The following is a 24,988-nucleotide window of genomic DNA, read 5'->3' as shown; positions in this document are numbered from 1 at the left end:
AATATAAATACTTACAAAAAATAAAATATATAAATTTGACAATTTAAAATAATTTAATCATATTTAGCATAATATAATAATTAATAATTTCTCTTAAAATGATTGATTATGATTATATAATTGATAAAATGGTAGAATTTATATTTTTAATAATATAAAATATATAAATGTATAATATTATTTCATAACTAATTTTGTAATTAATGAAAATATTTACATATAATTTTTGAAAATTAAGATCTTGTTAAAATCTTTTAAACAGACTTCTTAGAATTTTTAAAATATATATTTATATTTAAAATGAAAAGATATCAAAAGATATTGTGATTAACGTAGTTCAAAGATTCTATATATTATTAGTCTTAATAAAATATATTTAATAAAAAAATTAAAGGATGGTCCGAATTATAAAACAATACATGAAATAATTCATTATTTCTATTTTAATAGATAATATAGACTATAATTAGAAATTTTAAGAAAATAGTACATAATTTTTTTATAATAAAATCTTAACTAATATTAATTTATAATAATATTAGAGTACTAATCACGAAATTAGTCAATGATTCATTTTATAATAATATTTAAAATATCTAATAAGATTTTGTAGATTTTTTTCTCAACATATTTCTATAATTAAAAAATAAGACAATTTTATAGGTGAGTTGTTATATATGTCAATTAGATGTGATATCTTAATGATGTCATAATATTAATTAGAGTTAAATAAAATATAATTTTCTAGGGAAGGTCCATTTTAAAAATATCACACATGAATGTGTTGTATATTGCAAAAATAAGGTCGAATTTTTACCTATACCATATGCTGCAATATGATATGATATGATATGATATGATATGATATGATATGATATGATATGATATGATATGATATGATATATATATATATAACCCATACGTACCATGAATCACTTCATCTACTAACTATTTACGCCATTCATTTTTACTTCGTTCAGTCACATGTCACGAACACTCAATGTGTCATTACAAATGTACGAACTTAATTACATTTCAGCTCAACTATTCATAGTCCAGGAACATGTGATCCAAGAAATATAAAGAGTATTAATTAGTAGATTCACTAGTAGTGATGTATCAAATAAAGTAAGGGCATTATTATGGATCTTACATAATTAGTCACTTTGCTATATTATAGTATGTGTTTATATACTGCTAGTGATAGCAGGTGAGATTTAGTTTCTTCTTTTTGTGTGAATGTGTGTGGCAAGTGTAACCAACATGTTACTCTATAGTTTGAAAATTTAAAAATTAGAGGCTAAAACAAAACTTTACTTGTTTCTATAAACGGTATTTGAATTTTGACATATCAAATCAGCGGATTAATTTAATTTACTCTCATGTAAAATTTTGTTATTTGTACTTTACCTTTGTGTAAGGATTCTCTTAGCAACTACGAGGGATGGGACATAACTGTGTCGGGGAAAACAATGAAACCAAGAAAATGACAAAACGGACCCATTCCAACACAGTGCACTCCTTTCTTTCTTTTCTACGTGTCTCTGTCTTTTCGCAATCATATTTTCCACGTGGCATTTTCATCCATAAAAGGCTAAAACATACGAATAAAACTGTTGGATTGTTTATATGCGCTATATACATCCGATAGATAGGCCTGTAGCGTAGATACAGAGTAATGTAAACGATTAGAAAATTGGAGTCTTATTTTCAGTGCTTATGAGTTGTCGCAGAGGAAAGTTCTTTCAGATAAAGATAGTTTGTAGTATTGTTTATTGTATATTATTCACTATCCGGAAATTACGCATATAATGTTAGAATATAAAGCTGAAACGAAAAGACATTATTAACTATTTCTTTTTCTTTTCACCTTTGTGATCCATCAAACATGAATTTTTCATGGATGCATAGTAGAAATTGTTGTTGTTATGTGATGAAATCGTGATCAGGCACGCATTGTGGATGTGTCTATCAAGGAAACAAAAGTACCTTTTGTTAGTTTTTGTTTTGCTTACAAAGTATCTTTCGTGTGTTGAATTTTATATATTTTTAGCATATTTTGCAGTGTTACTAGTTATATACGTGCTTGGGGTACAGTAAAAAGAGAAAAACATATAACCATGCACTCACAAGTTTTTTTTTTTTTTTGGTAAAATAAAAAGGTGTTTTCACCTCTTTGCCGGGAACCCAAGCATTGTAAATAGTCCCTCCCACCGTGAGTTGAACCCAAGTGGCGGAAGTTACAGCCGCAACTCCTTTACCACTAGACCAACTCAACGTTGGTCTCACCAGTTTTTTACGTGGATAAGAATAATAATTTGCATGTACACAAATCACCATAGTATGATACCAATTTGCAACTATGTTTTCGTCCAGTAATGTAGTACTCCATTACCAGAGTACACTAATCAAAATATAACGCAGTAGCATTTGCCTAATGCTATCATGCATAGGGCCCCGTGAGAACCCTTACCAAGCTTTCACTTAAATAGTTAGCACATCAACTAAGCCATTAATTAACTCATAAAGATGCCAGCAAACTTCATAATAGCAACTACCTAAATTTGGTTTGCTTGACCCAAGTTTTCTGATAGAAAACCTAGACGAACTATAAGATCTACAATCATCAATGGAAACTACATATACAGCCAAAAGAAACCAACTAAATGTTAGTTGGGTGGGGCTTATATTTATGATCTTAGGAGAAATCATAAATGCTTCACATAGACTCAAAATTGCTTCATGAGAAGGGAAAAGAGTTAGATAAGGAGATGTCATCAAAACACATTTAAGACTTAGATTTATAGATAGTTTGCATGTGGAAGAAAATTTGGTGAGTGAGATAGCAAGGTTTCATTTTCACTGTCTTTTTTTTTTGGACATCCATTTTCACTGTCTTACTCTTTACCTTTAACTCATAACCAATCATTATTCCACCCTCCACGTTTATATTACCTTTGATCTCTCTGACTTTTCCCACATGCATTGTTCCCTTTAAACTTTAATTATTGTTCCAAGTTAAAATATCCATCGAAACCGCTAAAGCCAACCGCAATCATATATACATCGCTCTCAATTACATGTGCATTTCTTAGGAAAAAAAAAACATATGTGCAAGTATATATTCATCAATCTATATATTAGAGTATCATTTGCGTTTATACCTTAATCACATCATAAAATACATTGCTAAATAAATAAACAATCATGTATTTTTTTGTATTTTGTTTTAATTGTGAAATATACCCATCTACTAATATTTGTTGTCGGAATCATGTCAAGGTGAATGAAATTTACGGTGATTCTTAGTATATAAAGACGATCTTTAGATCGCTTGCAGATGCGTGACGCTACAGCAAGACATGCAAGAGTATTCCGCATTAGACATCTCCTATTCTCAACGCATTAATATTCACTAATTTCAAGACAAAACTTTTAAATTCAACCCAACTGTACACCTTGATTCAAACAAACTACAAACTAAACTGAACCAAATTACGATAACGTGAAAGCCGAGTAAATGAAACACACTTAAAACAAAAGGAGTCAAAATAAAATTACCACTTAACCGGACAAAAGCACAAACCGGGACTAAACATGGGTAAATAAGTGATTAACAACTGAATCTCATCGCTAATACCATATTCTCTTACCGGAGCCCTAGTTTTAACACTCTCAGAGATCGAGTAGATCCGGCTGACCTTGACCACCCTCTGTCGCTGTTTTCTCCTCTCCGGCTAATTCCGTCGCAGGCTGATCCTTAGACGGTGGCATCTTCGGCACCTCAGTGAGAATCTGAACGACTTCTCTCATCGTAGGTCTCTCAACGGCTTGTTCTTCGACACAGAGCATAGCCACGTAGAAAACGTGCGTCACTTCGTGAATAGGAATCGAAGAAAGTCTCGGATCCAACACTTTGAGAACAGAGTCCTTGTTCGAGTCAGTCATCTTACGAACCCATTGCACGATATCGACTCCGTCACCGAACTCTCCGACGGGTTTCCTCCCGGTGACTAGTTCTAGAAGAACCACACCGAAACTGTACACATCGCTCTTCTCATCTACCTTCAACGTATACGCATATTCTACACAAAACAACAAAGATTCTATTTAAAAAACAGAGCAAAACAGAGTAAACAGAGCGTAAAGTTTGAAATTTTAAGATTCTTTTATCACCTGGAGCTATGTAGCCGTAAGATCCAGCGATCGCAGACATACATTCAGAAGTACCCGAGTCTTGTAAGAACTTGGCGAGACCAAAGTCAGCAACATGAGCTTCAAAGTTGGAATCGAGGAGGATATTGTTAGACTTAACATCTCTATGAACAATCAGCGGAGAACAATCGTGATGTAGATAACAGAGTCCCTTCGCAGCTTCAAGCGCAATCTTGTAACGTGTATCCCAATGCAAGTGCCCTCCTTTCTTACCGTGCAACACCTCACCGAGACTACCGTTAGGCATGTACTCATACACAAGCAGATTCGTCTCATGGTTAGAGCAGAACCCGAGCAGCCTCACTATATGTCTGTGTCTTATCCTCCCCAAGGTCTGAATCTCCGCGTTGAAGCCGTGATCGTGGGAAGAGCCGCGAGACATCGCAGCGAGTCTTTTCACCGCGACTTGGTCACCGTTAGGCATGACGCCTTTGTAGACGATCCCAGCTCCTCCTTTGCCTATGATGTTGTCTTCTTTGAGAGAATCCAAAACGTCGTCGCAGGTGAAGTCTAGCCTCTGGAAAGCTGTTAGCTTCCAAGCTCGCGACTCGCTCGCCTTTTTCAACGATCTAGCTTTGATGATAGCCGCGACGGCGAACGCGATGGAGCAAACGAGTAGTCCGAGAACGAGCAGTAGCTTCATAGAAGCGGATAAAGGTCCTTTGCTATGACTCTGGTGAGCACCACCGTCTTTGCAAGGACCAAGGTAAGGACCACAGAGGTCAGGGTTCCCTAAAAACGACGTGTAGTTGAAGTAACTGAACTGTCCGGTTCCAGGAACCAAACCGGAGAGGTTGTTGTAAGAGAAATCAAGCGATGTCAAGCTCTGCATCGAGGAGATCGAACCGGGAATCGATCCGATGAGATGGTTTCTCGACAAGTTCAAGTAGTTTAATATCTTCATACTGGTGATCTCCTTTGGGATCTCCCCGGAGAGCTCGTTGCGGCTTAGGTCGACGAAGGTTAAGAGCTTGCAGCGGCTGATCTCAGGAGCTATCCCACCGGAGAACAAGTTGTGGCTGAAATCGATCTTGGAGAGCTGCTGGAGCTTCCCCACCTCCGAAGGAATCGGACCTTCGAACTTGTTACCGTCGAGGAGAAGCTTCTGAACGCCGGTGAAGTTTCCGATAGCCGGTGGTAGTTGACCGGAGAGTTGGTTGTTTGATAAACTCAACTGACCTAGGTTGACCGAGACGCTCCCGGTTACCGGTAACTCCCCGGTTAAGTAATTATCTTGAAGCTCAACTTGAGTTAGTTTGGGTAATCCGAAGAGGCCTTTAGGGATCGACCCGTTTAAGAAATTCTCGCCCATTCGGATCCGGGTCAGAGACTCGCATTTTCCCAGAGACTCAGGGATCGAACCGAAGAGGAAGTTTCCCAAAGTGATAAGAGTCTCCAGCTTGTTACCGGCGCACATGTTGGGCGGTAGAGTCCCCGTGAGTTTGTTGGAGGAGAGATCCACGAGGTGGAGCCTACCGTTCTCCCCGAGCTTCTCCGGGATGCTTCCGGTGAAATTGTTTTCCCAAAGCTGCAGCACTTCAAGATCCGGCAACTCTCCGATGAACTCCGGTATCTCCCCGTGGAGCTTGTTTCTGAAGAGATTCAAAAGCGTGAGGTTCTTGAGGTCGGAGAAGCTCGCCGGGATCTCTCCGGTGAACATGTTGTTAGACAGATCCATCGATTTTAGGCTCGAGAGCTTCCCGAGCTCCCAAGTTAACGGACCTGAGAAGACGTTCACTTGGAGGAAAAGCGTGTCGAGCTTCTGGAGCCTTCCGATCTCCGGCGGGATTTCTCCGTTCAAAGCGCAGTTAGCCGCGTCGAATCGTACGAGCTCCGATAGGTTTCCGATCTCCGGCGGGAGACCGTCTTCGAAGGCGTTGAAGTAGCCGATGTAAAGCTCCCGGAGAGTCGTTAAGTTTCCGATCTCCGGAGGGATCTTTCCGGTGAGCTCGTTCCCGGAGACGGCTAAATACTCGATCTCCGGCCAGGTTCCGTAAGAAGGCGGGATCTCGCCGGCGAAGTAGTTCCCGCCGAGGTGGAGATGGCGGAGCTGAGTTAGGTTGGTGACGGAGAGCGGCAAGTCTCCGGTCATGTTGTTGTTGTAGACGTCGAGGACGCGGAGGTTGGCGAGTCCAGCCGAAATCTCGCCGGGGAAAGAGCCGTTGAAGATGTTGTTCGAGAGGTTCAGGTGGCGGAGACCGGAGAGATTCGAGATCTCCGGGGGGATTGGGCCGGAGATCTGGTTATCGGCTAGAGAGAGGTTCTGGAGAAGAGGTAAGTGAGATACGTCTGGGGAGAGAGTACCGGAGAGGTTGAGGCTCGAGAGGTCCAGAGATGTCACGTGGCGGCGGGAGACGTCGCACGTGACGCCGGTCCATGTGCAGAAGCTGGTGGTTGGTTTCCATGAGGCGAGGGGGGAGTTTGGGGCGTCTCCGGTGAGAGAGGATTTGAGGGAGAGGAGGGCTCGGAACTCGGAGATTTGTCGGCCGGTGGTGAAGGAATGAGAAATGTGGAGGAGGAATAAAAGAAGAAGAAGAGGCTTCATCGTTTCTCTCTCTCTCTCTCACTCAGTCTCTTCTCTGTGAGAGATTAGGTTAAGGAACTTATGAGATGGTGTGAGTGTGGTGAGGGTTAGTGAACAAGTAGAAGAAGCTGAGGAGGGAGTGATTTAATTTTATAATTGTAAATTGCTTTATTTTGAAATTTATCTTTTTTATTACCGAAGGTGTATAATTTTCCGACCAAAGTAAGATTGGTGCCACGTCAGTTTTCTGTATAGTTCCTAACTCATAACTATTGGATGTGGATAAACAAGATTATACTAGTCCTGATTAATAAACAGATTAACTGATATAATGATCAAGTCTAGTAACAAAATAGAGAATAAATTGTCGTTATTTTAATTTATCTGATATTATTCTTCATTTGGAAAAGGTTTCGGTCATTTTGTGTTCTAATCAAACTGAGTAAACTTTGCAAATATATCAAGATTCAAACCCTTACGTTTAGACTAAATGAATACACTACATTATAACTTGTACGATAGAGAATATACTATTATCAGAGAGAAGGTTCATTTATTTTGTTTTGGAAACTTGTTCTCCACGACCCAAGTATTGACAAAAACTGATATAATTTCTCATTAATACGACTACATGTCTTTTAATACATTCTTCTAACAATTCACATAAACAGAGTATTGTTGTTGACCAAATAAAACAAAAATCACAAACAGGAAAAACAAAAAAGCACAGGTAATTATAGGAAAACGACAAAAGCTAAAAAGATCGTTTAATCCCATACGTAAGTTAATGATGCTTTAAAAGCGATAAACCCAATAATGCTTTAACGGTTCAGATGCTATCATTCTTAGGGCACCCAATGGCTGAGTCAAAAGGTTTACCAATCGTAGGACCGGCTCTGTAAAGCGAGAGGTTTACATAGTAATTGGGCCGTATGTGTTGGGCCCATCTGTCCGAAAATCAGATCTTGAATTATTAGAGCACCCCCATTAGTGAACTTATGGGGGGTTCACACACATTCCCAAAAAAAAAAAATATTAAAATAAGGAATAGTGATGAACCTGTCTCTCTCCACCCCTTCCCAGTGAACCTGGTTCATCACTGTAGCGCGGGCCCCACGGCACGTGGCGGCCCGCGACTGGTCCGAAAAAATATTTTATTTTTTTTTTTTTTTTTAAAAACAAAAATCAACTAAAAAAAAAAATAATAAAAAAATGTTTTGTGAACCCCTTTCATGGGGTTCACTAATGGGGATGCTCTTATGTTCTTTTTAAATTATGCCTTTTCACGTTACAATGCAATCGTTTTACTATTATTAATTGTTTTATACTTTTATTTTCTGATTTTATCGATATTATATGAAGAAAAACAATATTTCAATAGGTTTATAAATTGAGTGTACTGTGATATATATGAAATCAGATAATATAATAAAATTCATAATATATTGAAAAAGCGATAAAAATGTGAATGTAAATTCATCTCTGATTCATATACCCCATAAAAGTATAAATTAGAAAAGTTACATGGAAAAAGATAATGCAAATGATTAATAATTATTAAAAAGTAATGATATTGCTGGTAATAGGAAAATAACCAAAAAAAAAACTTTGGCCAATTAGTTTGACTGAAAAGGACGGCAATTACATTCTTGGCCTTGAACTTTAATGGACTGGTCGTTGCGTTGCGAGGGGATTACCAAACCATGCGTGAAATGACGTAATTATTCTAGTTCGTTCGATTAATGCACCAGACTGAAGAGGGAAGACTATGGGTGCCATGGTAATTTGCTTGTGTGAATGGAGGCCGTAATTACTAATCCAGCTAACGAGGCAGCTACAGTTCACTGTCACTGATCTATCTATTAAAATGAATTCTCCATTCACAGTATATATAATAACATATATGTAATATTTTAAATACAAATAGTGTCAAAACTTTATAATATATCACGTAAACTATACAGCTGACCAAATATTGATTTTAACCTAGTAATAGTGGAACTTTAGTTGTTATATACTTTTTAGACTTGGTTAGTGAGAAGAATAATTCACTTTCTTTGCAGTATCTTACTAAACGTCTAGGTATCTAAAATAAATCACAAACCATATCCTGAAAGCTTATTTATTTACGAAATTCGATATGGTGAGCATGTGTGAATGAAACTTTATGTAAGAAACTTAGTGGGTTTGATGAGGAACGTTGTGGGAAGTAGGTGTCGAAGGAGATTCGTTTCTTGATTTTATACGTGAGCTTTCTCTTCCCTATTTCCAACCTTTAAATTTTAATATTGCCTTGAAAACTGAAATTTAAGTAACCAAAAAAAGTTCAAGTTAACCGAAAATACTACTACTAGATGAAGCATAAAGAGAGAAACATAGGGTTAAGAGTAATTAAGAGAAGAATCCAAAGCTCAAATATAAATTTATTCCAACCATGGAAGCACGTTGTATCCATTACTAAGCTTTTGTTTATTCTCTCTAATCGCATCGTCTCGTGTAGTGTTCCTTTTTGTCTCCTTAAACGCACATCTCTATAAGGATTCTTACTGTATTAGTTTTTTACTTTTTACTCATTACACAACATTGATTCAAATCTTTGCTCAGCAAAAAAAATATCCTCACTATTAATATATACTGTAGTGAGTAGAATGATTAGACTATATCCGTAGCTTTCTGCTAATCATGTGAAATCTATTTTGAATGGTAAAACAATGTTCAACCAAGCTTAAACGGGGAAAGAAAGCTCACGAGCCATTGTTTAATAGAAAAAGTTAGGAGTTTGAAAGTGTATTGTTTTGTGTGAGACATGAGCACAAAGATGAGATTTAGGAAGGGATATGTTTTGCTTTTTCATAAAACCACGTAGTGAAGGAGACAAACATGTTGTGAAAGCGACGAATGATGAAGAAAATAAAACCAATAGAAAGTATCAACAAAGTTCTCTTTATTTCTTTTGGTTTGAAATTGAAAATTAGAACAAAAGCCTTTTTGTTTTGCAGTGGTCCATCTGAGAGGGTGAAACAGTACCCAATACTAGTAAAAAATGGGACCATAAACTTGTCATCTTCACATCATCGCACTGTTTCTGAGTCCGACCATCACGGACTTAAATATGGTCCAGTGAAACGATCCCCATAACTTATCTCTACGAGCTACTTCATTACTATGAAAATTTAACAACTCATTAACAATACTTGAAAATGTAAATTTTTGAAAACAGAGAGGAAACACACTCAGAAGATTTTCTGTAGTATTTAATCACATGTCTGTTTTCCATCTGCATGATATAGTTAGACAGACGTAATGGTGTCAGATTGAGCTTGTATCTATGTTACAACTGTCTCGCATTTGTACATCATAAGACTATCAAAACAAGGTTACATTAGTGAAAATTGAATTTGATCAAAGGCAAAGATATATAAATGCTGTGTACAGAGTTTGAGTGTTTGGCGTATGGTTTGAAGAACCTAGCCGTAGTATATATGGTTCTATAATCTCTATAAATTGAAACTATCACAGAGAGTCAGCGAATGATCATAATATTCCAAGGAACACAAAACACATTACTAACAATCTAAGGTCATGAACATTCTTTACAATTTTGCGTCGCGCAAGAGCAAAACGAGCAGGTCCCAGTGACACGAAAACTAACATGGTCTATATATCATACATTAAGGGATGACTTATCTCTACAACAGAGAAGGATAGACACACAAACGAAAACTGAATAAAACTGTTCATCTAATGGGTTTTAATGGGCTCAACAACTGGGCTTTAGAAGTAATTACACTATAACAGTTTTGGACTATTGCCGTTAATTTATCCGCCTTGTCTCGGGGTGAACTTTGAAAGCAATGATAGTTCTGGGGTGAATGTTGAAGATATTAATAAATAGAGGAGTACTATTGAAATTTTCCGGCTGTTCTTTTTTTCTATTTTGTCGTTCCCCGGCAAAATTTGCCGAAGTCACTAGCACTATCGCCGGCGATTCGAACTCTGGAAAAGATGCAATCAGCGGCGAATTTTCCACTGAAATGGAATCTGTCGCCACTTGTGTCATCCTCGAAAGTTCAATTAGTGAATCTTAAGTTTCGAAAGGCTCACGCGCTTCACTGTTTGAGGTTGATTTCGAACTCGTCATGTTAAATTAGTAACATTGATCATTTACGTGCATTTTTCTATGTATTCATTACAGATCAGAAGGGCATGAAGAAAAGTTTGAGAATTCTTCTCAGGTTAGTATTTTTTTTTTTTTTGGGTTAATATAATCTTCTATGATTATTATTACAGAACATAACTTTGGTTAGTTTAACAGGACAAACTTGGAGTGTCTTCTGTTATAAAAGAAGATAAACATAAGGATATATGGAGCCTCTTTAGGGAAGCTCAACAAAGTATACTTCTTTCTTCTTTTTATCGTTTTCATATTCTGAAAGTTAACTCACAGATTGTATGTATTGTATGGTATCGTTATTCTTGTGTATTTAGATATCCTTTACTTAAACAAGCAACGCCTAGCTGCAGTTGAGGAGTTAGAGAAGCTGAAGAATGAGAGAGTTGAATTGCTAGAGAAGATAAACCAATTGGAAGAAGAAAGTCATATTGTAGTCAAGAAAGGTTTCTATTCTTTTCCTGTGATGTGATTGTGATAGTGATACTAGCTAGTCTTTTTGAATTCTATGTTTGACCATGTGGATAAGCAGATAAGTCATCTATATTGTGGGAGTTACTTCTCCGCGTTGATTCAATGGTGCTCAATGGATTGATTGGTACCGAAGAAGCTTCATCCATGAGACAACTGGTTAGGGAGCATCAAGCGAACATCTCTGAGTTTCCTCTTGATGTCCTGCAACAGGGAGATGCCCAAGTTCTAGCTGAACTTAGACAGTTACCAAATAGAGGCAAAAGGTGACTATTCTAGTAGTATAGATTAGTTTAGTTTCAATTCTTTAAGTCTGGATTTTGAGTTCATGCTTGCTTGTTTCCAGGAATGGTCTCCACGTAATTCACATTTGCACCGAGATGGATCCACTAGTTTCTGTTGGACCTTTGGCTTCATATATTACAGGACTCTCTTGTGCACTCCAAGGCAAGGGCTACTTGGTTGAAGTCATACTGCCAAAGTAATAATCCTTTTAGACATTTACATATAATCTTTAGTTGTGAAGCAAAAAGTCTTACTAATGAATATTAATAGATACTCTACACTTGATTTGGACGAAGTTGAAGGGCTTAGAGAAATCGAAGCTGATGCATATTCTTATTTCAATGGCCAGCTTCATGCTAACCGAATATGGAATGGGTGAGTGGAGTTATTGTTTTATAAAATTTGATATTCTTTGTTAATTTAAGGCAAAGAAGGAGAACCTTGTTTGTTTATTGCAGAGTTGTCTCTGGAGTAGGAGTGACACTTATTCAACCAGTGTATTACGGTTCAATGTTTAGCCGTGATAAAGTATATGGCTATTCAGACGATGTTGATAGGTCAGTGTTTGATCAACATTTACTTTTAGAGTGGTTTGATTTTTCAATTCGGTTGATGAAATCAGATTTGCCTACTTTTCTCGTGCTTCGTTGGATTACATCGCAAAATCTGGGAAGCAGCCTGATGTTTTACACATTCACAACTGGCAAACTGCAATAGTTGGACCTCTGTTTTGGGATGTTTTTGTTAATCAGGTAAAAAACTTCAGAGTTCATAGTTAAAGATCACCATCAATCAAGCCTTAGTGTTCTTATTGCAGTCTCTATGCGGATTATGTAGGGACTTGAAGGTACTAGAATACTCTTGACATGCCAAGGATTTGACTCGAAGGCAAGCCACGTTGCTTCTTTTCTTTTCTTCCCTCTGGTGTTTTATACATTCTACATTGGCAAGATACGGTTAAGAACTTGTGTATAGCGTACACGGTCTTGTGTGTGTGTTTTTAGTGTCTTGTGCCTCCTGAGAAGTTGGAGCTATGTGGGCTTGATCCAGCTAGTGTTCACCGTGCTGATCGCTTACAAGATAACACGAATCCACAACTGGTTAATTTACTGAAGGTAAAAAAATACAGTACACAAGAGTTATCTCTTCTTATTACACCCGTATTCTCACACTGTCTTTACTTTGTTTCTTACTTAGGGTGGTATTGTCTACTCGAACAAAGTTGTAATAATGCCATCCTCACCTTCTGAGGGTAGGACACTCCATCGTAATTCAATCCCTGGACTTGAACCAACTTTAGCTGTTCACAAGTAAGTTCCTGACACTTCTCTAGCCATCTTTTTTTTTTTTGTCAAACCTTCTCTAGCCATCTTAAACAACACCGATCATGGTTTAATAAATTGCATTTTGACTTTTCTTATAATCTAGGGAGAAGTTGTGTTTTGCTCCTTTTGGGTTGGACAACTCGAAATGGGATCCTTCAATAGATGTTTATCTCCCTGAAAACTACAGTGCTGAAGATATAAAGGGAAAATCAATATGCAAAGCTGAATTGCAGCGTCAACTCGGTTTAGTGGAGGATGTTTCGACCACCATTGTATGTGTTTTCTCCCTTTTTAGTTATGAATGCATTAACCATGACCTGTTTATCTCATGGTGATTATCATAAGTGTATACTTGTCTTTTAAGGTAGGGTGCATCTTCTCAGAAATATCAGGTGTTGATCTTGAGAGCTTGAAGTCACTTGTTCGGAGAACAGCAAAGAACGATGTCCAGGTTTGTTTAATACAGTTCCCAATAATATTTTCCTCTCTGCGGATTGTAATACACTTCCCAATAATCTAACTACATAGTTGTTTTCTCTTTTCCTGGCTGGTTAAAATGACAAAACAATAGTTCGTTATAATGATGATGAATGAAGATCAGTTGATAATCAAGGAACTCGAGAAAGCTCAAGATGAAATTGAGGTAAGTAATAAACAGTCTTGCATTCAATTTTTTTTATACGTTTCCTTCTTCCTCACTCAGAAAACGAGATGTTTGTATATAATCTTGAACAGGGAGGAAATCTAAAAGTTGTGACAGGAAACAATGAAGTTGTTTCTCATTTGATTTTTGCGGGATCAGACATTATGCTTTATTTAAACTTCTTCCAAGATCCACTTCTCCAAGTCCCTGTAGGTTTCCAAAACTCCATTGATCTGTCAGATTGGAATCGATATATTCTACTTTACAGCTTTCTCTCATATATAGCTCTCTGTCTTCTCATGGTGCAGCTCAAGGCTTTGAAGTACGGAACGGTTCCAATCGAACTAAATCCCCAAACCGGGTAAGAATATGTCTGAGTATGTCTTTTGCCAAAGACAGTTAGAAAACAAGGATATAATTATCAAGTAATGGTTTCAGGCATGTTGGAACACATGAACAAGAGGCCACCACCACTGCTAAAATTTTCAATTCTTTATTCGGAAGAATGTCCTTAGGCCAAGCATTGGATCTTATGGTGAGTATCATTACTACTTTTAAGGAGAAATATTATACTTTTTTAGACGCTAGATTGGATCTGTGTTAATGATGCAGAAAAAGGATGGGAGGTTGTGGGAGTTAAAGATAAAGGAAGCAATGGAGAAAGACTTGTGCTGCGACGTTCACGTCTCTGCCTATACTTCCATTAAGAACCTGTGAAAGAAGAAGATTTGATTAGTTTCCCATCACACGAGTCTCAGTGTCATGTCTTTTGATCAATTCTTGCCAAACCTATAATGCATATGGGTAAACATATATATAGATCATCAGTGTATTTACTTTTTTAAAACTAATCATTTGGATTTTGTTATGTAACAGATGTTAATATGTATTATTAAATTTTACACGATGTGATTCGACGATCAAAGTGGGTAGACAATGGTAAGTTTATTAATTGGGCTTATTTGTGTACTAACCATTAAAAAAAGGGAAATTAGTTTTCTAGAGATAAGGAAAAAAAGAGATAGGAAGAGAGAGTTGGAGAGAGAGTATGTTTTTGGTTATTTAACAAATTTGGGTTTTTGTTTGTAGTTATAGGAGTAAATTTATAGTTTCCACCATAACTAAGATCAGCTTGAGCCTAAAAAGGACAGTTAACTTAATAGTAATGTAAATCAATCATCATTGTGGAAGCACCGTGTATATTGATCAAGGTTTAAGAGTTTTTATAACAAGTCTAGGATTCGACTTCCAGATTAAACATTGTTTCTTACAGATTTATAGGATGCAAACTTTTCTTAAATGCATTAATATTTGCAAAACAGTTTTTTCTTAAATTTATATAATGATTTATCTTTTTTTATATTTTTTTATCATATTACATAGATAAAATTATCTATAATTTTCTAAATTAAATTAATATTTTACTTATATAATATGTTTTCTCAAAAATAATTCACAAAACAAAATTTGGGTACTTTTTTAATATTATATATTGTGTAGAGATTCATCAATGTGGTCGCAACAGAAGGTTAAACCGAGTTGTATTTGTTATTAAACCAAGTTTTATTTGTTTGACAGAAATAATGTAATTATTGGGTATTTTATATTCCATCGTGATGGACTTGTTAAGCATTATTGTGAAAGCCTATTATGGAATCATAAACCAAGTGCATAATTTTTAATAGTTTAGATGAATGAAGATCAGATGATTTTAATTGATTTTTTTTTTGTTAAGCATAAAGAATTACTCTTTACTCTTAATTGATTTTAGCATAAAGAGTTACTCTTTACTCTTAATTGTTAAGTAATAGTTTAAATGAATTAAGATCAGATGATTTAAACTTTTACCCTTAATTGATTTTAGTAATTACTCTTTACTCACTATTGTTAAGCATAAAGAGCAATTACTAAAATCAACTAAGGGTTAAGTACTAAATGTAATTCAGTTTTAATAGTTTAGATGAATGAAGATCAGATGATCAAGGAACTTGAGATAACTCAAGATGAAACTGAAGTAAAGTAAAAAAACATTCTTGCATTAATTCTTTCTTCCTCACTCAGAAAAACGAGATGTCTGTATATAATCTTGAACAGGGAGAGAATCTGAAGGTTGTGACAGGAAACAGTGAAGCTGTTTCTCATTTGATTTATGCGGGATCAGACATTATGCTTTCTCTAAACTTTTTACAAGATCCACTTCTCCAAGTCCCTGTAGGTTTCCAAAACTCCATCATTGCTCTGTCAGATTGGAATCTGATAAAATCTATTCTCTCGTATATCTATCTTGTCTTCTCATGGTGCAGCTCAAGGCTTTGAAGTACGGAACAGCTGCAACCGAACCGGGTAAGAACATGTCTGAGTATGTCTTTTGCCAAGACAGCTAGAAAACAAGAATATAATGATCAAGTAATTGTTTCAGGCATGTTGGAACACATGAACAAGAGGCCAAGACCGCCAACTTTATCAAGTTTTTATTTGGAAGCATGTCCTTAGGGCAAGCATTGGATCTTATAGTGAGTAACCTTACTTTTAAAGGAGAAATTCATTTAGTAATATTATATACGCTAGATTGGATCTGTGTTATGATTGCAGAAGAAGGATGGGAGGTTGTGGAAATTGAAGATAACGGAAGCAATGAAGAAAGACTTTAGCTGTGACGTTCACATCTCTGCATATACTTCCATTAAGAACCTGTGAAAGTAGTGAAGAGGAAGAAGATCTGATTGGTTCCTCAATCACATTGAGAGTATCAGTCTCTATGTCTTTTATCATATTTGTATTTTTGTAATGTAATTTATTTTTCAACTTATAATCAATCAATCGTAAAGTTTATTAGGGGTTATTGATTGTTGTATTTTAATGTATTTGAAAATCTGAACTAAATCTAGTGTTATTAGTTCTATAATTTTCAAATCTGTATTAAAATCATGTGTTATTGGTTTAATGATTCATAAATTATATATCAAATCAAGTGTTATTCAATCGTGCGGATTTACTAATATATTTGATTTTATAATGGATTTGAATAAATTTGTTTGAAACTTTAAGTTAAAACTATAAAGACTCAAATCCGAGGAAAAATCTCCGAATTTGCATATTTTATTTAAATTTATAAATACTATATAAATTTCTAAATCAATCAAAATATATAAACCAATAACACATTCTTAAGTTATTATAATCCTCGCATGATGTAGTTGAGAAAGCAGCAAATGTGAACTTGTAATTGTCGATCTTGGTGGTAATGAACATAAAATTTTCATCAAAATAGAGAAAAAGGATTAAATAAGGGGGCACGTGCCTTTGTGCCGTGTGTTTAGTGAGATTAGCTGTATGTGCTTATGTTTAATTGACTTCCAACTAATACTTAAAAGAAGCTGACAAAAAAAACTAATATTGAAATTCTTTGTTTTTGTTGCCAAATAACCAAAAAAAATAAAAAAAATTAGATTTTCGGAGAGAGTAGATAGAAATAGGAAGAGAAAGTAGGAGAGAAGGGGTAATTTTGGTTAGTTAGTGTATTTAAATTTTTTTTCATGTATATAGAGTGTAATTTCCCAATTAAAAATAGGGCAAATCTCCAAAATAGCATCTTACTAAGTTTATATCACAAAAATAACACTCAAAAACTAAAATGACCAAAATAACATTTTATCTTTTGAAAAATTTAAATTTTTTTATTTTTCAAAATTTGAAATCTTATCCCCAAAACCTCACTTCTCAACTCTAAACCCCAAAACATAAATTCTAAACCTAAACCCTAAATTCTAAACCCTAAACTCCACCCATTGAGTGCTATTTTGTGACTTTTAGCATTAAGTGCTAATTTGGGAACAAAAACTTGATTTAGTGCTATTTTGGTCTTTTTCTCCTAAAAATAGCTTATTACGTTTGATTATTTTGTTTGTTAAAATTCTGTTGATTAAAAAAAGGAAAATCAAAAAACTGATATGGTTGTGAAATAGGAATATACTCCAAATCAAAACAGGAATATCGATTTTCTAGGAATAAAAGAAAGAGCTGTGTTATATATATGTAAAATAATTTAATTATTATCGTTTTAAGTAAAGAAACAAGTGTAATCAATCTGAGAGCGAAAAAAAAAAGATAATGACGAAACATGGTGACCAGAGAGATTCTCCGGCTGTAACAGCAGCAGCAGAAGCATCTTCTTCGACCGCTACAAAACGATTTTGGACTCCTGGAAGGTTACAATTTTCTTCTTTCTTCTTCTTTTATTGACGATGATGATGATGACGATAATGATTTCTCTCTCTCTCTCTCTCTCTCACGATTTAAGCGTGAATGAGATAAAATCTATTATTTTGGATTTTATGATTCCATAAAAGTTTTTGACGGCAATATAGAGCTTCGTGATTTTGAATCTCTGTCACGAGAACTAGATTGAATCTTTTTTTTTTGTTTGTAGATTCGTTGCGATCTTGTGTATCGTGAACCTGATCAATTACGTGGATCGAGGAGTGATTGCGAGTAATGGTGTTAACGGAAGCTCGAGGACTTGTGATGCCAAGGGCCTTTGCTCTGCTGGCACTGGCATTCAGTAAGACTTCCTTCTTTTTTGTTTTTTTCTAAATTTTGACAATGAAAGACTGAAACTTTGTGTTGTTGATACAGAGGAGAGTTTAGGTTAAGCAACTTCCAAGATGGTCTTTTGTCCTCTGCGTTTATGGTTGGTCTTCTTGTCGCTTCTCCTATCTTCGCTGCACTCTCCAAAAGGTTTTTTAAGCATCTTTTTTTTTTTTTTTTTTTTTGTGGTAATCATGAATCTGTGTTAGTTAAAAAGTCAGTGTTTTTGATTTGCTTTGCAGGTTCACTCCTTTTAAACTAATTGGAGTGGGACTTACTGTTTGGACTCTCGCTGCTGTTGGTTGCGGCTTCTCTTACAACTTCTGGATGATTGCTGTTTTCCGAATGTGAGTGAGAGCCTCTCAACTCTTTGCAATTCCCTCTTCTGTTTATTTGCTTATCATCTTTTTCTTTTAACAGGTTTGTTGGGGTTGGTGAAGCTTCCTTCATTAGTCTTGCAGCACCTTACATCGATGATAGCGCTCCTGCTGCAAGGGTTTGTTTTCGTTGCTGATACTCTTTTGGTTTTTTTTCTTTTGTCTGTTATGATGCTAAACTAGTTGATCCTTTTGTACTGTTTTTCCAGAAAAATCTGTGGCTTGGACTGTTCTACATGTGTATACCAGCAGGAGTTGCTTTAGGCTACGTGTTTGGTGGATATGTAAGTATAATGTTCGACTCTTTCTCTGTTTATTTCAAGTGTTCTGCTTTATATGTTTAAGTTTATAATATATTGTTTGCTTTGACGTTCAGGTTGGAAACCATCTCGGATGGCGTTGGGCGTTTTACATTGAGGCAATCGCAATGGCTTTCTTTGTTGTTTTGTCCTTCTGTATCAAACCTCCACAGCTCAAAGGTAGCTGTTATCTTTTCATTCTCGCTATAATCATATAGTGTCTTCTGGTTGGTTACTTTTGATTATAATGTTCTTCTTCTTTGCCTAATAGGTTTTGCTGCTAAAGAATCGAAGAAACCCTCTACATCTATTGAAACGGTCGCTCTTACACATGCAGAAGCTTCCCAAATCAAAAACGTTACCCCCAAGTGAGTAGCTGCTGTTCTGTCCTATTCAAAACACCATCTATATATATATATATATATATATATGTACACACACTAACATTCTTCTATTTTTCTTTTGGGGTACAGACCAAAGACACAAAACCTGGTAGTCTTGTTTGGAAAAGACATGAAGGCTCTATTCAGCGAGAAAGTATTTATAGTGAACGTTCTTGGCTACATCACCTACAACTTTGTGATAGGAGCTTACTCATATTGGGGACCAAAAGCTGGTTTTGGTATCTACCACATGAAAAACGCAGACATGATTTTCGGAGGCCTTACTATCATCTGTGGGATCATTGGAACGTTAGGCGGGAGCTATGTGCTTGATCGCATCAACGCTACACTTCAAAACACCTTCAAGGTAAATTAAAACTAAGATCCTAAAACTCTCACTAAACTCTCACTTATCTTTACTTGATTGTTTTTATACAGTTACTAGCGGCATCAACTCTATTCGGGGCAGCGTTTTGTTTCGCTGCTTTCTGCATGAAGAATATGTATGCCTTCATCGGTCTATTCGCGGTGGGAGAGATCTTAATCTTTGCTCCACAGGTCATCAATTCTTTTAAAGAGCTTTCTGTTTCTCATCTACCGTTGCATTTGAGATTCTTACTTACTCTGGTGTCTTCTTTTATGCAGGCTCCGGTTAACTTTGTGTGTCTACATTGCGTTAGACCAAACTTGAGACCACTATCGATGGCTTCTTCAACTGTTTTGATCCATATCTTAGGCGATGTTCCTTCTTCCCCTCTATATGGAAAAATGCAGGACCGTCTCAAAAACTGGAGGACTTCAACTCTTATAATAACGTCAATCCTCTTCCTCGCAGCTATTATATGGGGCATTGGTTAGTACTTGAGATTCTGTTTTCTTCTTGCTTGATGTATGTATAGTTTTGTAAGTTATCTTGTTTGTTTGTTTGCAGGGATATTTATGAATAGTGTGGACCGGTCTAATGAAAAGAGTGACGATGAGGTCGAGGAGGAAGAGAAATTGGAAACCAAAGCAGACAACAACTCTGTTCCCGTCTAAATTTTGAAGACATTTATCATTCTTTTTTCCACCACAAAATAATTTTTTTAGATTTTTTTTCTTCCACATTTGTTCAGTTAAACTACAATTCATTTGATTCAGTTTCTTTCTCCTTTCCTTCTTGATTTCTTTGGTGTACATAAACTAATTTTTTGAATAAAAATAAGCTTTTTATCCTTTTCAGTCTTTATAGACTAATAAAATGGATGGAATTTTTTTTTCTTTGTTTTAAACATTTAAGAGAAAAAAAAAGTAAATACTTCAAGCAACAAAATCACACACGTAATACATTGTCTAATCTTATAATTCTACTTTAAAAACGATTAAAAATGTGTAATTGTTACAACACCACAACTCTATGTTCTGCCAAACCATGATTTATTCTTTTGAATCTTAAGCTAATTCTCGGGAAACTTTGATCAACTTAGATCAACAATACAATAACCAAAAAAATGCTTGACAGAGGATTGCCACATTGCAACTATTTGAAGAAATAAGCACTTGTTTGTAGCGAGGGTTTCCATGAACAGAGTTTGAAAACTTATTTTTGGATAAAACATTCATGAAAGAAAAGAAAAAGAATAGTTCTCATTTCAATTAGAAGAAAATTATGACAAAAAAATAAATGAGCCGCCAAATACATGGAGTTTTTTTATAAAAAAATTGTCTAAACATTATTCAATTTATTTTAAATTATCATATAAGCCTTTTATTTTTATTTTATATTTTGTTTAAATGGTTGGTTCATCATCTTCATTAGTTTAGAAGTTTGGACCAGCTGCAAGAATCTCTTCAGTCAATTTTCCATCATCTCCAATCTTATGACTAGTGAATGTCTCAAAATTGTTTCTAAACAAACCAGCCAACTTCAACAATGTGTCTTTATAAGCCTCTTTGTCTTCCCACTGCACCAAACAAAACACATATTCATTAACTAATTGGTTTTTATTCTCATTCCTATCAAATACTACTAATAATTTTTTTTTGTCTCTCTTCTTTCTAACTTACTGCATTCATAGGTTCCAGAATCTCAGAAGGCACTCCTTCAACTTCATTTGGAATCTCCAAACCAAAAATTTCTGTTTTGTGATATGTTGCATTCAGCAGACTTCCTGAATGTATAGCATCAATTATCTTTCTTGTATACGCCAACTTGATCCGACTTCCAGCTCCATAGCTACAAATTTATCAACAGTACAAAGTTTTAACGGATGATTTATGTTCGAGAGAGAGAGCTTGAAGTAGAGATAGATGGTAGTACCTTCCACCGGACCAGCCGGTGTTAACAAGCCAACCGGTGGCACCTTGAGCTTGCATTTTCTCGGCTAACATAGCTGCGTATTTGGTTGGGTGAAGCATAATGAACGCAGCACCAAAACAAGCCGAGAAAGTCGCTCTTGGCTCCTTAACTCCTTCCTCTGTTCCTGCAACCTACAAAACCACAGATTCGTTGCTCATCAACCTGGAGGTCGTATGTCTTGGATGATAATGATAGAAGAAGACTTACGAGAGCAGTGTATCCACTGATGAAATGATACATAGTCTGAGCAAGATCCAACTTGCTGATTGGCGGCAACACACCAAAGGCGTCACAAGCCAATAGGATCACGTTCTTAGGGTGTGGTCCAACGCATGGTATCTTAGAGTTAGGGATATACTCAATCGGATAAGCCGCACGTGTGTTCTCCGTCACCGACTTGTCATTATAATCCACTTCTCTCGTGTGCTCATCAAACACAACATTCTCCAAAACTGTTACATGACATATACGTTAGGCTTGTAAAAAAAAAGTTTATGTTATAATGATGTACATACCAGTTCCGAACTTGATAGCGTTCCAGATATCAGGCTCTTTCTCCCTCGATAAATCAATACATTTCGCGTAACAGCCACCTTCGATATTCGAGACTCCAGCATCACTCCAACAATGCTCATCATCTCCAATCAAATACCGGTTATGATCGGTCGACAATGTAGTCTTTCCGGTTCCAGATAAACCGAAAAAGAGAGCAACATCTCCCTCTTTTCCCATGTTACAACCGGAGTGAAGTGATAAAATCTTTCTCTTAGGCATCAGATAGTGCATCACACCAAAGAGCCCTTTCTTCATTTCTCCAGCATATTGCGTCCCTAGAATCACCATCTCTCTTCTTCCTAGGTTTATGTCGACACTAGTCGATGATGTCATGTAATGAGTGTAACGGTTGCATGGGAATTTTCCTGCGTTGTAGATGGTGAAATCAGGTGTCCCAAAATTCTCTAGCTCCTCAGGTGTTGGACGGATACACATGTTGTGCATGAATAGTGAATGGTAAGCTCTTGCTGATACTATTCTGACTTTGATTCTGTTCTCTGGGTCCCAGTTTAGGTATTGATCATTCACAAACACCTGACCATAACACATATATAATCCTTAATGTGTGTATTTTACTTAATAGTGCAAATAATTTCAACCATAATCTTTAATGTTTGTTTAAATAAGTTACCTTGTCCAGAGAGTTCAAGTAATCAACAGCTCTTTCTCGGTTCACCAAAAATGTTTGTTCATCCATTTCAATGTTTGGTGATCCTCTGTTGTAAAAAAAATGTAACGTAATGCATTAGGGATGATATGATTAATAACACCATATCAATATACAGTTTCCAACGTTCAATATTTGGTGATCTTGATTATGTAAATGTAGATAAGAGAGGGACTTACTTTCCCCACCAAAGCTCGGACGCAGTTGTCTCGTCCTTAACCACACGCTTGTCTTTAGGAGACCGACCGGTTTTGGCTCCCGACAACGTCGCCAACGCACCGGTCGATGTCACAAACGATCCTTTCTCATATTTTATCGCCTGCTCGTACAATTCTGCAAATCATAAAATTCGAAATGTGACTTCTGTGTTTCATTAAAAGTTGTAATAAAATCTTGTTAATGAAAATGGGTGGCGTTTTTTGGGTGGTTACCGGCGGGAGAGAGGTTGTGAAGGATATGAGTGAATTTCAAGCCGCTGTCACTGACGTCAGCAGCTGGAACTGACGTAGGAGTGTGTGGAACGTGTGCAACTTTCGCGGCCGACGTGGGATCTCCTCTGATTAACTTCGGTCCTGTCTCTCTCGTCAACGAAGCCAACGATGCACTGTCGATTAATTCGTCAAAAATTTATAATGTTCGTTACCATTATTTTATCAAATATATCATCGACCGAGAAATGTATTTTGGTCCATGAGTGGTAACATGCAAAACGATGGAATGATTCCATGGATTATTAATAGCGAATGTACACACCTGACGGATTGAAGCATGGTCTCGCCGGATGAAGGAGTGGTAGGGCCACTGGTTCCCATCACTACACCACCTCCTTCTTTGAGAGGAGTGGTGGGAGCAGATCGTTTCTTCTGGAGACTGTGGAGCTCATCAATGGTCTGGAAGTTGACCCGCGGTGCGGTGTCATCATGACACACGTCTGCAGACTTGGCTCCCTTCTCCGTCGTGATCCTTGGAAGCGCATCACGCGCCGCAGCAGCCGAGAAACTGAAGTCTCCATCAGCGTTTTCGTTTCCGTTTCCCGCCATTTTCCACCAACTTGTGATTAATATACACAATTAACACAAGTATATACAGGTTTATGAATGCAAATTGAGGTATGAAGAGAATGTTATTACCAGAATGTCTTCTGTTTTCTTCTTGTAGAAGAATAAGAGTATATAAATAAGATGAAAAGAAATTTTATGGAGGAGAGGAAATCAATGGTTGATGATGGAAAAGAGGAAGATGAATCCGCTTTTATAGGCTTTCCTTTGACTCGGTTTCTTTTAATCAATCAAAATACGCGTCTTGATTAGCCTGTCCGAACGTCGTATTGGTCTTTAAATAATTGATCATAGATTCATAATCATGCTACACATGTAGCAATGTGTGTTAGTGTGTATGTGATTTTGTAGATAAGATTATTCGTAGTCTACTAGTAATATGGTAAGATGACTAGATATTGCGTTGGTTTTAACACAGAACTAGTCACTTGTGCACATGGAAGATCAATTTGCATAATAGATACCCGATTTAGCCGATGGTCGATAACGTTTTAATGTATCCGCGTTTCTAATCATAAGACAATTCGGGTAACAATATATTTTTGGTTTCAAATGTAAAATGTCGTTTTCCAAAGTACAAACGTATCTCTTAAGCACGATTTCTCTCTAATCAATTAGATTATTACTTCAGTTGTTTGACATAGTTTTACTAAATTAAATTACACGAAAACTTGAAACTCGCATCTCTTGTACTCTTCTTATGTTAAGTATATACAAAATGTACTAATGTATACTATATTTTTTAATAAGTATTTATATCGCTGGTTCAAGGCACAAGTCTTTTGATCAAAAAACAGTATTCCGAAAGAAATAATATCGCTGTATTATTTTGAAAAGACGATCCAACGTGGGCTGTTGTAAACCAAAGTTTACTCAACCTCGATAAGTTCAATTATACTTAACCTTTTAGAAAGACAAGTGTCACTATGTTGATCTGAACCGTTGATTTAAAGGGAAAGAGATCGAAAGGTCAATGTTGACAGCTTTTGCAGATCATAGCCACGTCTGCTGACTTATCTCTATATCGTATATTCGTCGTATCACGATGACGGCAATAACACGTGCACGTTTTAGAGTTGACCAATCTTTT

At 36.2% G+C, this 24,988-nt stretch overlaps 4 protein-coding genes across 5 annotated transcripts; 2 read left to right on the top strand and 2 right to left on the bottom strand.

Moving 5' to 3' along the window:
* Nucleotides 1–3,419: 3,419 nt before the first annotated feature.
* Nucleotides 3,420–6,888, bottom strand: LOC106348186 (leucine-rich repeat receptor-like serine/threonine-protein kinase BAM1). The gene is made up of 2 exons (XM_013787869.3): nucleotides 4,177–6,888; nucleotides 3,420–4,085 (listed from the first exon to the last, which is right to left on the bottom strand). Exons 1-2 carry the CDS (start codon nucleotides 6,758–6,760, stop codon nucleotides 3,676–3,678), a joined length of 2,994 nt encoding a protein of 997 aa, XP_013643323.2. The 5' UTR covers nucleotides 6,761–6,888; the 3' UTR covers nucleotides 3,420–3,675.
* A 3,756-nt stretch (nucleotides 6,889–10,644) lies between these two features.
* On the top strand, nucleotides 10,645–14,546 carry LOC106348187 (probable starch synthase 4, chloroplastic/amyloplastic). 2 transcript variants are annotated; one of them, XM_013787870.3, is made up of 19 exons: nucleotides 10,645–10,860; nucleotides 10,935–10,974; nucleotides 11,055–11,133; nucleotides 11,228–11,356; nucleotides 11,443–11,647; nucleotides 11,728–11,862; nucleotides 11,937–12,041; nucleotides 12,125–12,223; nucleotides 12,289–12,418; nucleotides 12,504–12,554; nucleotides 12,671–12,781; nucleotides 12,864–12,976; nucleotides 13,095–13,263; nucleotides 13,356–13,442; nucleotides 13,563–13,634; nucleotides 13,727–13,843; nucleotides 13,943–13,995; nucleotides 14,073–14,169; nucleotides 14,247–14,546. In XM_013787870.3, the coding sequence occupies exons 1-19, from the start codon at nucleotides 10,745–10,747 to the stop codon at nucleotides 14,349–14,351; spliced, it is 2,013 nt and encodes a 670-aa protein (XP_013643324.2). In that variant the 5' UTR covers nucleotides 10,645–10,744; the 3' UTR covers nucleotides 14,352–14,546. The 2 variants fall into 2 exon arrangements, with proteins under 2 accessions (XP_013643324.2, XP_048590943.1); XM_048734986.1 differs by lacking the exon at nucleotides 14,247–14,546 and having other exon boundaries at nucleotides 13,920–13,995.
* A 3,083-nt stretch (nucleotides 14,547–17,629) lies between these two features.
* On the top strand, nucleotides 17,630–20,494 carry LOC106348188 (probable sphingolipid transporter spinster homolog 1). Its single transcript, XM_013787871.3, has 12 exons — nucleotides 17,630–17,842; nucleotides 18,064–18,195; nucleotides 18,270–18,371; nucleotides 18,464–18,568; nucleotides 18,642–18,717; nucleotides 18,808–18,882; nucleotides 18,975–19,077; nucleotides 19,169–19,265; nucleotides 19,371–19,647; nucleotides 19,719–19,838; nucleotides 19,926–20,133; nucleotides 20,212–20,494. Exons 1-12 carry the CDS (start codon nucleotides 17,745–17,747, stop codon nucleotides 20,316–20,318), a joined length of 1,500 nt encoding a protein of 499 aa, XP_013643325.2. The 5' UTR covers nucleotides 17,630–17,744; the 3' UTR covers nucleotides 20,319–20,494.
* Nucleotides 20,495–20,881: 387 nt separating this feature from the next.
* LOC106348189 (phosphoenolpyruvate carboxykinase (ATP) 2) lies at nucleotides 20,882–24,203 on the bottom strand. The gene is made up of 10 exons (XM_048734985.1): nucleotides 23,971–24,203; nucleotides 23,594–23,890; nucleotides 23,272–23,444; nucleotides 23,020–23,173; nucleotides 22,805–22,889; nucleotides 22,134–22,707; nucleotides 21,826–22,070; nucleotides 21,580–21,749; nucleotides 21,327–21,495; nucleotides 20,882–21,223 (listed from the first exon to the last, which is right to left on the bottom strand). The coding sequence occupies exons 2-10, from the start codon at nucleotides 23,878–23,880 to the stop codon at nucleotides 21,080–21,082; spliced, it is 2,001 nt and encodes a 666-aa protein (XP_048590942.1). The 5' UTR covers nucleotides 23,881–23,890; nucleotides 23,971–24,203; the 3' UTR covers nucleotides 20,882–21,079.
* Between the last annotated feature and the right edge of the window lie 785 nt (nucleotides 24,204–24,988).

The sequence above is a fragment of the Brassica napus genome, chromosome A6 (assembly GCF_020379485.1).
Source record: "Brassica napus cultivar Da-Ae chromosome A6, Da-Ae, whole genome shotgun sequence".
NCBI lineage: Eukaryota > Viridiplantae > Streptophyta > Magnoliopsida > Brassicales > Brassicaceae > Brassica > Brassica napus.
The sequence above is the reverse complement of the archived record's forward strand: the minus strand, read 5'-3'. Positions and strand labels throughout refer to the sequence as shown.